At 43.0% G+C, this 14,955-nt stretch overlaps 1 protein-coding gene across 1 annotated transcript in view; it reads right to left on the bottom strand.

The window, feature by feature from the left end:
* The window catches only part of NSG2 (neuronal vesicle trafficking associated 2), a 35,085-nt gene extending 20,138 nt beyond the window's left edge, over positions 1-14,947 (bottom strand). Inside the window, exons 1-3 of the mRNA XM_085298097.1 lie at positions 14,757-14,947; positions 14,366-14,516; positions 241-360 (exon numbers count right to left, since the gene is read on the bottom strand). Coding sequence (XP_085154223.1) covers positions 241-360; positions 14,366-14,494 — 249 coding nt within the window. The 5' untranslated portion in view covers positions 14,495-14,516; positions 14,757-14,947. The remainder of the gene's footprint in view (positions 1-240; positions 361-14,365; positions 14,517-14,756) is intronic.
* Positions 14,948-14,955: the final 8 nt, after the last annotated feature.

Genomic DNA, 14,955 nt, shown 5'->3' with positions numbered 1-14,955 from the left:
AAACAAATTTTCATAACTTTTCTTGGGAGAAGACAACCATTTTCTAATGCAAGTCTAATTATGAGAGTATTTTCACGTCTGCCAAAAAAGAAAAAGCTTTACACTCAGCCAGGTAACCTCTCTTTGACCCTAGTGATGGGTAGCGAGTTAAATTTGTTACGTCTTTACTGTCACTTTGATTCAGTTATTCTAAAATGAATGGCACTTGCATCGTAAGGTACCAGAATAAACATTTCTTACCTTTAGTCTTTCTGTTACACCATCAGTGAAACTGACTGTGAATTCAGCAATTTTGGGCACTCTGAGTTTTCCTTTGTTCTTCTGGTCGGGCTGATATTCTGTTCTTGTTTTCACAATTACCTGGAAAATGTCAACAGTTTTAAGGTTTCTGCACAAAGCATGCACTTTTTTGTCTTCTAAGCCCCTGTTTTTCTGTATTAACCTTTCCCTGAACCTATGCAACTATCTTATAACCGTAAATTAACACAAACTCATGATACCATTGGGAACTAAAGGAGACAGATCAATAGACGGGCAGATACACAGACCTACTATAGTGTGTTTATCACATTGAATCTTAAAATAGCCGACAACAAAATGTTTTACAGAGGCTTTTTTTTAGAACCAAGCAAAAACATTTATATCATATTCTATGGGCAGAACTTGCCAATATCCTTGCCAATATCAGCCAATCCTAAAGAAAGTCTCACTTATTAAAAGCCCAGTCCTAAGAAATTCCACTGAAGTCAGAATAAATTGAAGCCATTTGTTCTCTCATTTATTCATGCTCCAAATTATCAATATTAATCTCGTACTACCACCTTGGGTTTTTTGCAGAAGATCTCATTTTCAATTGCTGACTAATCCAGTTCCTGTTAATTTTATTAAAGAAAAAAAAATTGAGAGAAGTGTCTTATTCCAACTGAAAAGCCTGTAAGTGGCTTTTAAAAGGGTATGATCAAATTACCAAAACTGCATCTTCGATCTATGTTGAATTAATTTGTAACCTAGAATTAGCTTAAATATTTTGGATAAAATCCAGCCACTGCAACCAAAAAAAAAGAAAAAAAAAGCACTACTTAATGCCAGCTAATCCCTAGCAACAGGGCTATGCTCTGAAACTAAAAACTCTTCAGAGGAGATCGTATCTGTTCCATGAAACTTCAGAGTCTAAAAGACTACACATGCCTGAGTCTATGCAGCAAAACAGCAGTGTGAGAGCCTGTCAGCATAGCTGCACTGCCTTAATCTATCTGGGAAATGTCAGAGAAGAGAAAATGGTCGTATCTTCAAGGTTGGATGAGAGCTGGAGCTAGTTCCTAGAGCGCCTGGGTTGTAGCTGTGAGCGCACACTACCCCTGCTCTTGTGCATTTTCACTCTTCTCCTTACCAGCCCTGCTATGCTCACACACCCTACAGTGACAGCTAGGCAGACAGCCCCTCTGTCCTTCTCACATTACAAGAAATTTAGAGACTGCTAAGACAGGCTTTGTTTGGTAAACTTAAACATTTGTTGAAGGACATCAAAGTGAACAGAAGACCTGTCCAGCTCCCTACCCTATGGCCAATTCTTTAGCTTTTTGGCCTCCCATTCTAAATTGCAAGACCAYGTAGCTGTCAGCCTTGATAAGGTGAAAGTTTACTCTTAGTGTGGGGACTGGTTGTTTTGGGAGTGACAGGAGTGATCCTAAAGCTCTTACTAAGAAACATAAAGCCTTAAAGTATTGTAGAAAAAGATTACGAAGTGGTTTAGAAGGTTGAGTTGCCAGCTTTTGAAGAACTTACTTTCAAATGAAGATAGCAAACTCTGTTTTGGACCAGAGAGAGTTCCAGGTATTTAATCCTCCTACACTTAATGCATGTGAAAATTAGAGTGAAAGAAAATCAGYGTAATCAGCATGGAGTTAAAAGTCAATTTTCTGGATTCTAATGCAAATCATTAAAGACCCATGAATATTTACATCCTTCAGCAAATTCCTCTCCATAATATTCAGTACAGTAGCACTTGCATCATTACACCTCAGGAAAGAAAGAGGAGAAAAAGCCACCTAAATACACTTATATTAGCATTTGGGGACTCAGGATTTCTGATGACACGGCACAGATGTTGGGATACAGCACATGGGGACAAGGTTGATTCAGTGAAGTTTGGTACAATCCCAGCCCTGCTATTCTCTAAGTGTAGCCCAACACACTATGGACCAATAAGGCAGAGGTCTCTCTCCACTCAGGACAAGCTGGCCCAAGTTAGCTCTGAGTTATGAACAAGTTGTAATTTCATTCCCTGGCTCAAACGGAGCCACTCAGGACTGTATACAGCTGAACCCAAGCTTTCCACTCTCCTTCCTGGCCTTTTGTAAACCCAGGACGGTAAATTACAGTATCAGCCTTTAATGCCCAGTAACCAGTGTTGAGCAGCCACGCTCATGTTCTGTTTTTCAAGCTATCAGCCACAGTTCCCAGCTCCCCTCTCCTCTGCAGACTCCTGCTGTGAACCCTTCTCCATCTAATTGCAGAAACCACAGTTGAAGCCGTGCCACAGCATTCACTCTCCCTCCCTGTGATGCCTGATTTATTTTTAGTTAATCTCTTTGAATTCTCCCAGATCCTTGCTTCCTGTTTAATATAGATCTTAGTTGTAGATAAACTCTTTAAATATACATAAGAAGGCTTTCCCACATGCTCTGACATTAGGTCTTAATGAAGAAACCATGGGGGCGGGGGGAGAATTAAAAGCCTTTTTTCTGTATATAATTTACATTTTTTCCACTGTTTGTCAATGATCCTAGTTTTCTTACTGATATTTTTTACTTGTCTTTATATTCAACCAATATCCTGTAAGAGTTTGACTTGTGCTATTTACAGACAAGGGTACAGTGAGAGACTGGAAATAAACCCACGCAGCCCTTCACAAGGTATCGATGTTTATCACGCCTGTGAATAAATAAATAACCTCAGTCCCCAGCCAACACAGATACTACTTGAAATCCATTTTGCCGACTGCRCCAGCAGTGAAGTTGAGTATGCATGGAGCCATAGCTATCCTACTGGTCAGTGTTTTACAGAGAAATTTGCAGCGGTATTGAAAAGCTTTAGTATAGGAGCCAAGATACATCCTTTGCTAAATGCCATTTGGCAGCAAAAAAAGCTAAATATCTGCTCTCCAGAAGTATCTTTGTCAGACACCTGGTGGAATTACTCGGCAGAAGACAGACRCAGCGGTCGGAAAGGTCTCCTCTTTAAACAGAGCACAGGAATGAAAAGACAGAGGACAACCAGAAAACACAAAACCTGTAGTGTGAGGGTAACATTCAGGAATGTGGCAGCTATTATAACAACGCAATTTTGCTGAAGGCACTGGGTGCATATTCACAAGAAAATAGCTACCTTTTGTCCAGTCAGCTAYGGTCTAACTAAACAAGCCTGAGCCTGGCTCTGCAGTACCGATCGTCCCTTCTTCTCGCAGGAGCTGCCACGCAGAAGCCTCAGCGAAGGTTTCGGGAAGTTGAGTTGTGYTCGCCAAAGGCCCCGCGCCTCCTGCGCTAGCGAGGCCATCGCAGCCAGGGCAGCGTGCAGAACAGAAGTGAGCTCTGTCAGACGACAGCCTGCACACGCAGTTGCAGTGGAGAGCTCCCCGGCGCTGGCAGCCTCCCGGCATCCGCCAGGTTTGAGGGTCTCTGGAGCAAGTTTAAAGGAGAGCTAGCAAAAACACACGACAGCTTTTCTGAAGCGCACAGCATTACTAAGAGTGTAAAATCAGGAAAGGAATAATTAATAAGAATTCGTCACTATATTTTTTAGCATTTTTAGTTTTGTTTGCTATTTTGTTTTTTGTTTGTTGGTTCTGTTTTCATTTGCCAGTTTTCTGATTTGGATTGTTATGGTGGGACCCTCCTACCACCTCTTTTTCACTTTTTCTTTCCATTTTGTCACTGAGATAACTCCTGACAGTAGAGTCTAGCAGAAATTGTAACCATACTGCTGTTGGACTGTGCAGTAATAAAAACCCCACTGACTCCACAGTCAGTGCAATGATCAGAGTTCATTTATCACTGGCTGCCCCTAGAGCGGTTCCACCAGAGATCAGGATCCCACTGTTTGAATGCAAACAAAGTATATTCATCTCACACCAAGACAGGTATCCTGGGAGAGCTATTGGCATTTATTATAAACCACAGCAAATAAGAAGATCCTGATTTTCTCTTCTTGTTCACTTTGCAGCCTTGCTGATTTCAGTAGTTATTCTTGAYTGAGTCTGGTGACAGGGAATATAAGAAGCTGGGTCCCTTGTGGGTTTAAATTCAAAGAAAACTGAAGTGAAAGAAATGCCCATCTCCTCATTTGCTTCTCTGCAATGTTGTTATGGTGGAAACAGTTTGCTGTAAGGAGATAAATTCCATAGTTTGCAGTACTGCAATGCTTCTGGTATTTTTTGGCCTCACGGGTACAGAAAATATATGAAAACATATGCAAAATAAATGCAAATGACCAAACTAGTGCTTAAGTAGACAASTAGCCTCTTGAATACTCCAAACTAGAAGAATTGGCCCGCTTTCCACCCCCTCCGAAGCAGCACCATTCTGCCCATTCTCAGTCAGCTTTCAGCACATGCCTCCCTATTTCCTCATGTCCTCCTAAGACTTGATTCAACTGATAGACCTCATGGTGGAAAGGGTCTGGCACTTGCAGGTTAACATGTTTTTGTGCAGGTCAGCTGTAGACTGTCTAGGGTAGGGAATCCTTCTTATTCATCTTATGAAGCAAGCTGCACACCAGTAACTCAATACTAAAGAGCAAGAATTATCCCATCAACTTCTCTTTGCATTAGCTGAGCCTTTGTGATTGCTGCATAAATACCCTTTAAACTTTTTTGGACACTCATCAGTCTTATTGTTCCTTTAGCTCAGCACTGATCCTGCACGGGCTTATTTCTTTGACTCGCTTCACATGCTGTGCTTGTCCAAAGAGAGCAGCTTCCCTGCCAGCTCAGGCCAGCCTATCTGCAGCCCTTTAAAGCCCACTCTGCGGATGGAGTCTAGATGAATACCAGCTCGGGGGGGATCTCCTGCAAATTTATGTTGCTGGTCTAACTGTTCTTAAAGTTTTCACACAATTTCCTAGAGACTCCCCACCTGTAAACTGCAGGAAGACTATGCTGTTTATGACAGATGCAATAAATAGGACAGCACTAAATTACCCAGGCTTTTCTTCACTCTACATCTGAAGTTAAATTATTCTTTGAAAGTTGCTTCCTAGAAGTTTGCTGACAGACTGTAAGAATACAAGTGTTAAAGAGAGAAAAAGGCTTCCACTGACCAGCAAAAGACATGTCTAATTACTAGAATCTATCCTTCTAGTCCTTATAGCTTCCTCCAAAATTATCTAGCATTTGAACTCATTAAATTCCTAATCAAAGCACCTAAGTATGTAAGTAGTCCTACTAACATCAGCAGGATTAGTCAGATATTTGAAGTTACGTGTRCATTTAAATGCTTTGCCAGATCAGAGCTTAAGCCTTGTCTCAACCACCTTCCCACAGCCAGTTACAGCACTGTTGCTTGGGGCGCCCACAACAATCTTTGGCAAGACAACACCACACCAACATGTACCCGGTATCCCCATAGTAAAGATGGGGTCCAGGGGAGAGGAAAGGGGAAAAAAGGGGGAGGRTATTAGTAAAGATTAATAATGTGCTGTGTCACACCAGCAATTCAAAAGAGGAAGAGAGACCAGGGCTTGCTGCTACTCATAGTGCACCGTGTTTTCTCAKTTTTTTCTAAACTGTGCACCTAAGGCGATAATAGCAGCTCCAGCACATTCTCCATATAAACACAGCATTCTCGGAATTAGGGGCTGTTAGAGGTGGGGAGGAATCAGGTACTCTATGGGAAACGGCAGCCCTCTGCAGAACTGCTGTCCTCAATCCTTGTAGGTTAGCACATGAAAGCATGCTCCCCTTGTGTTGAGAGGTTTAACCTTTCTATTCGCTTTCTTGCATCTTCTGATTCTTCATTACACTCCCACATTAAATCCTTTTTCTGTGAGAGTTCGGTAGTAATCTATAGAGAACGAACTCTTGAGTTTCCATAACACAAACATGATAGGACACAAGCCGTTATATTTCATACTGGTCTACACAAGAAAGATTTTGTCTAGTTTTGCTGTTTACCAATATATATATATATATCAAGTTCTAAACCTAAATGTGCTTATTATACTAGGCTTAAGGCTGATGGCAGAACTGGAGTCGACAGGAAACCTTTCCTGGTCTTTAATGAATGCAGGACCAGGCACCTTTTCTGTAATGATGACTTGAAAAATTACAGGTATGCTGAGGGGAGAAACAACAGATCAGAGGCTGCGTACAGCAGCAGGAAATCCATCACTGACAACCTTGGGAAAGTAAACAGCAGGAGAGCGTTGAGAAATCTAGATAAGAAAAAGAAAGCAAGCTTCTAACCTACTGAACTATATTAAAAGTATTTGCTTTCAGAGGGAAGCAGCAGCGTAGACGTGAAATGTGACAAATGGAAAATATCACATTAAGCATGGAACCTTAAAAAGAATCTTCCTGCAGTGGGATGAAGTAAGTGTTTCAGAAAATGAACTGATATGAATTCTGAGTCTTGTCTCTGTCTGGCTAAATGTAACATCATTTATTGCCACTTTATATTTGCGTTTGAGCTCTATGGTTTTCCCTGAAGAAATGAGTAATAATATTTAACATAAATGGCATTGTGAAAACTTTAAATTATTCATTTGGAAAAGGACATGCAGCTCTGCTGTAATTCCCACTACACTGCCATGGTGCATGTAATATATTGTGGTTCAGGTGCTGCAAAGTGCAGACCATAAAAATTTAAAATACTACTTCTCRGGATTATTAATAATGAAGAGCCTCTCACTTAGAGAGGTTTTTGGATTGACAGAAGAGAAAAAGATGTGCTTCTTTACCAAGGAGAAAGGTTTCTTCCAGGTTCAAAGCTGGCCTTCCTAGTCCCACAAAATGATTGTAACACACCCCTCAGTTTCCAAATGGGTTAGTCATGCTCACTTAAATAAAAGTGAGACTCTTGGCTTCCAAAGACACTCCATTCTTTGCAAAGAGAGAATAGAAAATGCAAATCAATTACTGGCACTGACTTTGTGGTTTCCTCTGTCTTGATAACCCAACTAGACATCAGTATCCAAAAAAGCCTTTAGACTGAGTCCCAGCTATAGTATGCTGTGCAGCTTCCTGATGATACCAAAATGGTGATGCCCCAGTCCTGTCACTAAATCTGCTGTGACTTGGTTGGTGTCTAGGCTTACCTACAAGCCAAAGAATGGCTAAAATTCCCCACCTGTTCCCTCACAACATTCTCCAGTGATCTACCATCTGTAATCCTTGCACACAGCCAGCTGCAAACGAGATGTGCATATTGCCAACAGTAGCTGAAGCTATAATACTAGCAGTAAAGGAGTATAGGAAAAGAGCTGGAAAAAATCATGTTTCAGGGCTTAAAATAATCTCTTGCTATACCAGCTTAGATTGAAACATTCACAGACAAGAACTGCTCCACACCTGCTGCAGCATCTCCTGCACCTCCTTCTCGCTGAGTTGCACTAGCTACTGCTAGAAACAGGAACATTGGACTAGAGGGACCAGGAATCTGAGACTACCCGGAAATCACCGGGCTGCAAATTCCCAAATTTTTGAAAAATTAGGTGGTCAAAAACTTTCCCAGATAATTATCCTCCCATCCTATGGCAGAGGCGGTTGTGCTTCCAAATCTACTGGATGAAAGCATCTCAGCATGCAGACTTCCAAAAGATTAATAATGATTGTATTTGAGATGTATGTAGTGGTCATCCCCATGACACCCTGGTCACTACTTGACTATATGAAATGCCTGAAATATCAAGCAGCAAAAGAAAAAAAACCCAAAGGACACTGAGTGATCAAATCAATAATTTCCATAGTCAATGGAGAAAGCCACAGTCAGAGGAAACAGGCTGCTTCCCCCCACCGTATCAGCTCATCTAATGGACGTTGTGCTACAAATGAGTTTCGCAGAGGGTGGTAGAGAAAGAGTGGTCTCCTGAATCAGTGCCAGGAGAATATTCCAGGCACAAGGAACATCAAGAAAGGACAAAGACAGCAAAYGTAATCAGCCCCAGCGCCACAAATGAAAGGCAGCACAGAAAGCAAAGGCTGCACCGGGAGCTGAAAGCAGCTGAGAAGGGAAAGGCACTGCTTGTAAGCGCAAAGAAAGCTTGTAAGACTGTTCAGCTTAGTCTCCCTACAAAYCCCCAGGTGACCATAACTAGCAGGAATCCATGGGAAGCCATGCAGGGGTGACCAAAACTGATTTCAGTAGGTTCAGCAAGGAAAAGATATAGCAAAGAAGACAAAAGAATCAATCACGCAGCAGTAGTGATGGTAAATTGGTCAGGGTAAATTAGCAGAGCTCCACTGATTTCATCTAACTACACTGATTTACAGTAGTCAAGAATCTTGTGCAATCTCACTACATAAACCAGTAAGTAACTGGTAAATGTGTTTTAATCCACAGTCCTACTGAAATGATAGCTTCCACCTGCAGCAGTAAGTTTTCATATTAGAACAAAGAACAGATTGCAACAGGCTTAGTCAAATATTCATACTTTAACATACTTTTTCTTGTCTGTGCCTATTTCTACTGTTTCTATGGAATATAGATCTAGGAATTGCATGGTAGACACAACCAGGTTTAAGACAGGCAATGGAGCTTGCATGAGGCAGGCATGAGCTAGCTTTAAACCATCTAACTAAGACAAAGATAGCAGTGAAATCAAGCAGAAAAATTTTTACACAGGCTACACAAATCCTGACAGTTTCCATACTCAGGAGCTGCAGCCCACACTACCGTAGCAACACGTTATCTGTATGCAAGTGAGGTAGTTTAATGCTCTCCCAGGTGTCTGCGAAGGCTGCAAACACACGTTTGGATTGCAGCATCGTCTTGCCGTGAATGGATCGAAAGCGAGCCGAGGTGCTCGGTGTGCCAGGGGATGTCTGGCAGGACAGCGATTACAACAGAACGAGAACACGAGCTGTCGTGAACCTCACGTAGAGCCGTCCGAGACAAACTCATGCGCAAACAAAACCAGAAAGGCTCCCCCAGAAAACTCTGCATTGCCAGAGTGAGAGTTGCTGCAAATATTCATTACAGCTTAATGAGCAGAGGCGGTGTTTACATTCAAACCCACATGCTGAAGACGAATGTGCACAGGGAAGAAGGGGACAAATGTCACAGGACAGGGAGGCTCAGGCTCTGGTATTTGTGGGGATTAGGTAGRGTTTCCCAAGCAGGGAAAGGATGAGAAGAGGAAGGACAGCCTGCTCATTCCTTCATATTTGCTATGCTCTGTTTCTTTCCTCCTTTTACTCATGCATTCTTTCCCTTTGCTTCCACATCTTCCCTTTTACTCTTCCTTCCTTCCTTTAACTGCCATGATTACTATTCCCTGCTCCATCTCTTTGCAATTGCTCCTTCACATCCAACCCCAAAGCTTGCAGCGGTGCGAGCAGGAACAGGGACACCAGCACCTAGGACCCGCTGGCGGAGGTGGCGGTTGCGGCTGAGCTGCTCCAGCCCCAGCACGCGCAGCAGCGCCCCGACACCAGCTCCACACCGCCTCGACTGCACGCTCGAGCTGGCTAGCACCGCTGCGCACTGCTAGGCATTGCAGAGGGCAGACTGACATCAGCATTTCGGGAGAGAGCTGCAAGTGGTCCCCGAGGTACAAAAGCACTCATTCAGCCTACTATTAATTACGCCAGCTCAGCTGGCTAGGACAAAACATTATTTTTCTGTGAAACACATAGGGACAGCTCTGAACACAAGGGACCCTCCTGATTTTCAGGAACTCTTGATTACTCTGTATAAAACCATGGCCCGGGCCATTCAGAGTGGGTTGCGCCAGGGAGGATAAGAGTCGGGGGCATGGGGTGGCAAAAGCATTTGCAGAGACCAGTTACATCTATCTTTTCTTTCCTTCCTGCACTGGGAGGCAGGAATTTGTCACCAGACGTACTATTTCTCGAGCCTCCAGATGCATTCACAATCAAGAACAACGGACCGCGCGATAAGCCTTCTGCAGCTTTCCCCACAAATGACACGCCGGATGTTTTTTTCAGCCCTGACAATGGCTTTCATGCACTTTTGTGTTCTGTAAAATTAGGATTTCTACTGCCAGAACAGAGGCATTTCCTGCTGAACTATATTGAAGCGAGCCTATGACACCAAGGGGTCCCCACTCTTGGTCTCATTTACAATTTCAGGGGAAAAGTGTGGTCTGTGAAAAGCTGCATGTCTTTTAGCATTACCACTGCACAGACACATAACGATTACATCCAAAGCACTTTGTGCCTAGGAAAATAAGCAAACAGCTAGCCTTCTCCCCTTGGCTCTTAAAAGAGAGAGATCTCTTTTTTCATTTTCTGAATACAGAAGAAATGAAAAACAGCGACATAAAAAGCCAGGTCAAGGGCTTGTCAGCAGTGATAGCTATTATTCCTGTTACGTGGGTGGATTTCAGCAAAAAGACCACACAAAAAAAAAGATTTAAAAGCATATTTACCATCTGTAAATGCCCCTCCCAGCAAGAAGAGATGAAGGGGGCCAAGGAAATGCTTGAAGATAGTCAATAAATATAAATGCACAGCAGGCTTAGGACTCTAGGGGAGAAATTACCATACTGGGTACATTTCTTCCCTTGCAGCTATACAACTGCTGACAGAACGACCAAAATGTTGATGCTGCAGGAGGAATAACACAAACTTTTGTAGGAGATACCTTCTTTTGATGGAAAAATAACTAGTTAGACTAGTGGCCAAGAATTTTAAAAAAGGAAAAAAAATTTTAAAAAAACAGTTGCCAGATTCAAGCTTCTCGAACTCCTACTTCAGCATGCAAACAAGTGCCTGCATTTTTCAGTAGCATCAAGGTGGAAGTCAGGGAGCTGCTGAGCTCTCAGCACTTCGAAGACCAAGCCTGTTAAGGAAGCGTCCTCAAAAAGGACAGCCAGTAAGTTTATGCTTAGCTTTAAAAAAAAGGGGGGGGGGGCGGCTGCCCCCATCTGCAGTCAATTTCTTATAGTTTCTATTTCTTATAATCACGGACCTATCTGAAYAGAGATGGCCTTCAGGAATTACATACCACATCACATGAGCAAAATCCTTTTTTTTTTTTGATAGTCTTTCTTTGTATCCTTGCTTTGAAAATCAGAGCCAGACACAGAAATCACTTTGAAAGAGATTAAGCTATAGAAACTGATGCTAAGAATCACTTACAGCTATTCTCTGAATTATCCAGAAATACTCCTTAAAATTAAGAAAAAATAGGTATTTAAAACCTTTTTAAAAAGTAAAAAAAGAACCAACAGGTCTCAATCTGTAAATTCCATGGCTTTTGTGGGTTACTTTTAAGGACCTGCAAATATAAGTATGCTTACAAACAACATGTTTATTTTTCTTTGACTTGCATACAGATGTCTAAGGCTCAGCTAGAAAAAAACAAAAGTTCCTATAAATTAACAGAGCTTGCAAACCATTGCTGTGTGGCATATGGACACTGGAGGCATTACTGCACACGGGTAGTAGCAGCAGTTGGGTTGCAGCAGCACAGATCTTACATACACTTGAATTGCTAGCCAAACRCAGGGCTTCTTTAATGTTAACCTACCAGACAGACTGAAGTTAAGCAAGTATACAGACCCAGGCAGCAATCAGACCTCCTTTCTGCAATTTCGATGCACCCTAGATTGCGCCTAGATCCAGGTTAAGACCACCCCATATATTAAATGAAGATATCCTCTCTTGGTCAGAATAACCCCAGATAAAAAAGGAATATTAAACAGTGATATATATATATATATATATATATATGTATTTTATAGCCATCATTTACAGGACAAGGCACATCAGCTCTTTATTGCAGTGGAAACAAGATGTGATTCACAGCAGCTGATCTGCAGTCACACAGGCACAGAGGCCCAGCATATTGCCTCCTTGTGGTTACATGCAAGCAGCAATGGATTTACATCTAAGAAAACAGGAGAGCAAAGCCCTTCAGAGCGGTTTCACAGAGACCCCACCAGCACACTGGTTTTGACTCCAGTGATTTATGCAGCATCCCAGGCAAGAGACACGAGAAAGAAGGCTGACTTGTGCTCACTCTTAGAAACTAAAACCAACAGCTGACAGGTTTTCGGAATACCCTCTATATACAGAAGCTTAAATTGCCTTTTTTTTTTTTTTTTAATCCTGCTTCCTGACTGCAAAGCAAGTCCAAACAAAAATAGTCCGGAAGACTTGAAATCCATGTCTACTCTTCCTCAGGCTCACAATCTCACTGAAGTCAGTTGTTTTGCTTTACTAAGTACAAAGACGAAACTCTCCCCTATGATTTAACCTTTACCCAAGCTCTTTACATGAGGCAAAACTCCTTGTTAACAGCTCTTTTTGCTGACCCTCTGCCCTGGGTGAACTTCACTGCAAGAGAACTTGTTCTAAAAAGAATAAAGGGGGTGAAAAAAAACATGAATTATTTTGGTCTTATAATAAACGACCTCTCCTTTTTGTAACAGATTTTCAGTCACCACTAACTCTAGGCGTACTACACGTAGGAGCTGAAGCAAAGCCTATAGAAATCGATTCGACTGACTCTTGATGAGTTCTGAATCATGCTTATCACTCCTCAGGAAACAGCCCACTCTTTTGGCAAAGAAAAACACTGATGTCAGTGGATGCACTGACAGTAATGTATGCTAAYGAAGGTAACGTGCCTCAACAACATGGGTATTATTGACGTAGGCATGTTTAAACACAAAAATCAGCACGGACTCGCACTAGATCAATACACTCCAACACATGTTCACCAACAGGCAGTTGGAACCTGGTGGTCATGAAAACACTCATTATCACTTTATTAGCTTGAAAGGATTTTTGTTAGGTTTTCCATGTCTCACCTGGTACATGAGTCATTTAAATTTCACATCCTGTGACACCAAGTGTATAATGTCCATCTCAATAAGCTATTTGTACCATCATCAAAYGAGTTACTTTTACACATCTATAATTTTCTTTGAGTCTCTCAGACTTCTTTGATAAATCATGTTGCTTTGCCTTAGTTGTTTCCCTTAATCTTATTAATCAGTTATAGATAAGGGTSAGTTTAGCCTCTCACTTACAACAGTTCACAGAAGTGTAACTCTTCTAAATGCTTTGAAGCTGCTCCTGATTGCCCTGACACACATGGGAAATGAATCTAGTTCCTTAGGCATAGGCCTGGTTCCCAGGATGGCTAGGCATTTGACCCAGCTCTACTGTAAAATAAACACAGTTTGTCTTTCTAAAGAGTTTTATCACGTCCATCATCATGTTCTTCTAATGTATTTAGAGAAACTTCATTTTGTCCTACAGTAAAAAACAGGATATAGGTTCAATAATCATCAGTGCAAATTTTACTATTATTCCATTATCCTGCAAGATGTAATCATTCTGTCTGTGCTTTCAAGCGAGTTGGCTCCATCTCTGTGGTATCTGGGAACTACACTGCAGATAGGGCTTTGTTTTTGTAAGGGCTGTTGGGGCACACAGATTTTATGGTCTCATCGTGTCCTCACCAGGTTATATTGACATGCATCGTCACTGCACAGAAATAGACAAAAGATTTCATAGTACCTATTGTATCTAAAAAGCTCCAGTCACCAAACCCCAGCCAAACACTGATRCACATTTCTGAACATTTTTGTGCTGCAATCAGTTCTGGGAGCGTTGACTGGGCAGGGGGAAAGCTGTCCCCTCCCCAGAACAAATGGGGGATGAATGCATGGATTGCTCCATCACCTCCCATYGCATCGGGGAATGTGGTTGCTCTCCTCGGAGGAATGACCGTCACGAATAGCCAAACAAGCTTTGCACAGCCACAGAGAAGAAAACAAACCTCAGCTGAGATAATTAAAATAGCTGCTTATTTCAGAAGAGTTATCATATTACTCTGAATGCCAGCAATTAATCTGACCGATAATAACGCATTATAAACTCATCCTCAGTTTGTCCAGCATTTATAAGGGAAGCACACTAGGCTTTTTCCAGCTGTACTTATGAAGGAATATTGGTTTTTTTGAGGGGACAGGAAAGGTTTGAGAGGACACTTATGTGCTTCCGTGCTATGTTAAAGCAGATAAACACWCTAAGAAAGACTACTCCTTTTTATGTGCTGGGTAACCACTGTGCCACAGCTCACGTTATTGGAGAGCAGCGAGTCAGCAGGGCAGTGAAAAGCGGGGGGTGCAAGTGTGCATAACCATGCACGAGYGCGATCTGATTTTGGTTTACCTTTTCCGGCGCGGGGAACTGCAGGTGATTTACTTCCAAAGGTGTGATCAGAGGAACTGTCTGAAAACCATCTTCGCTGGATGGCTGTTTGCTGTTCTTGTCGTTCAAATTACTCCCCAGCTTCACCATTCTTGGACCGTGCTGTCCAGACCTGAAACCAGCAAGACGGCGGGCGTCACGCGAGCGGCGGGAGGACGAGGACTCCCGCTTCGCGCCGCGCGGCTCGGCTCGGCTCCGCTCGGCTCGGCACGGCGGGGCTGTCGCGGCGGGGTTTCTCGAGACGAAGCGTGCCGCCTCGCGAGCGACTTCGCGCGCGCTGCCCCCGCTCGGGGGTCCCCTCTTTTGAGGGGGTCCCCTCGCCCCCCCCCCCACGCCCCACGCCCCTACTTACTGCAAACCACGCGGTGACTGGCAGCGGCTCGGCCGGGCACTGCGGCGGGGCGGCGCGGAGCGGGGCGGGGGGTTATACACGTTTGTTTTTTCTTTTTTAATGAGGTTTAACTGTTAATGATGATCTCGGTGCTGAAGGGACAGCGCTTCGCCCTGGCGCTCGGCTCGCTCCGCGCAGCGCGACTGAGGGCGGGCGCCGG

Source organism: Rhea americana, unplaced genomic scaffold (genome assembly GCF_003343005.1).
Source record: "Rhea americana isolate MKP2758 unplaced genomic scaffold, rheAme1 scaffold_135, whole genome shotgun sequence".
Taxonomy (NCBI): domain Eukaryota; kingdom Metazoa; phylum Chordata; class Aves; order Rheiformes; family Rheidae; genus Rhea; species Rhea americana.
The sequence above is the reverse complement of the archived record's forward strand: the minus strand, read 5'-3'. Positions and strand labels throughout refer to the sequence as shown.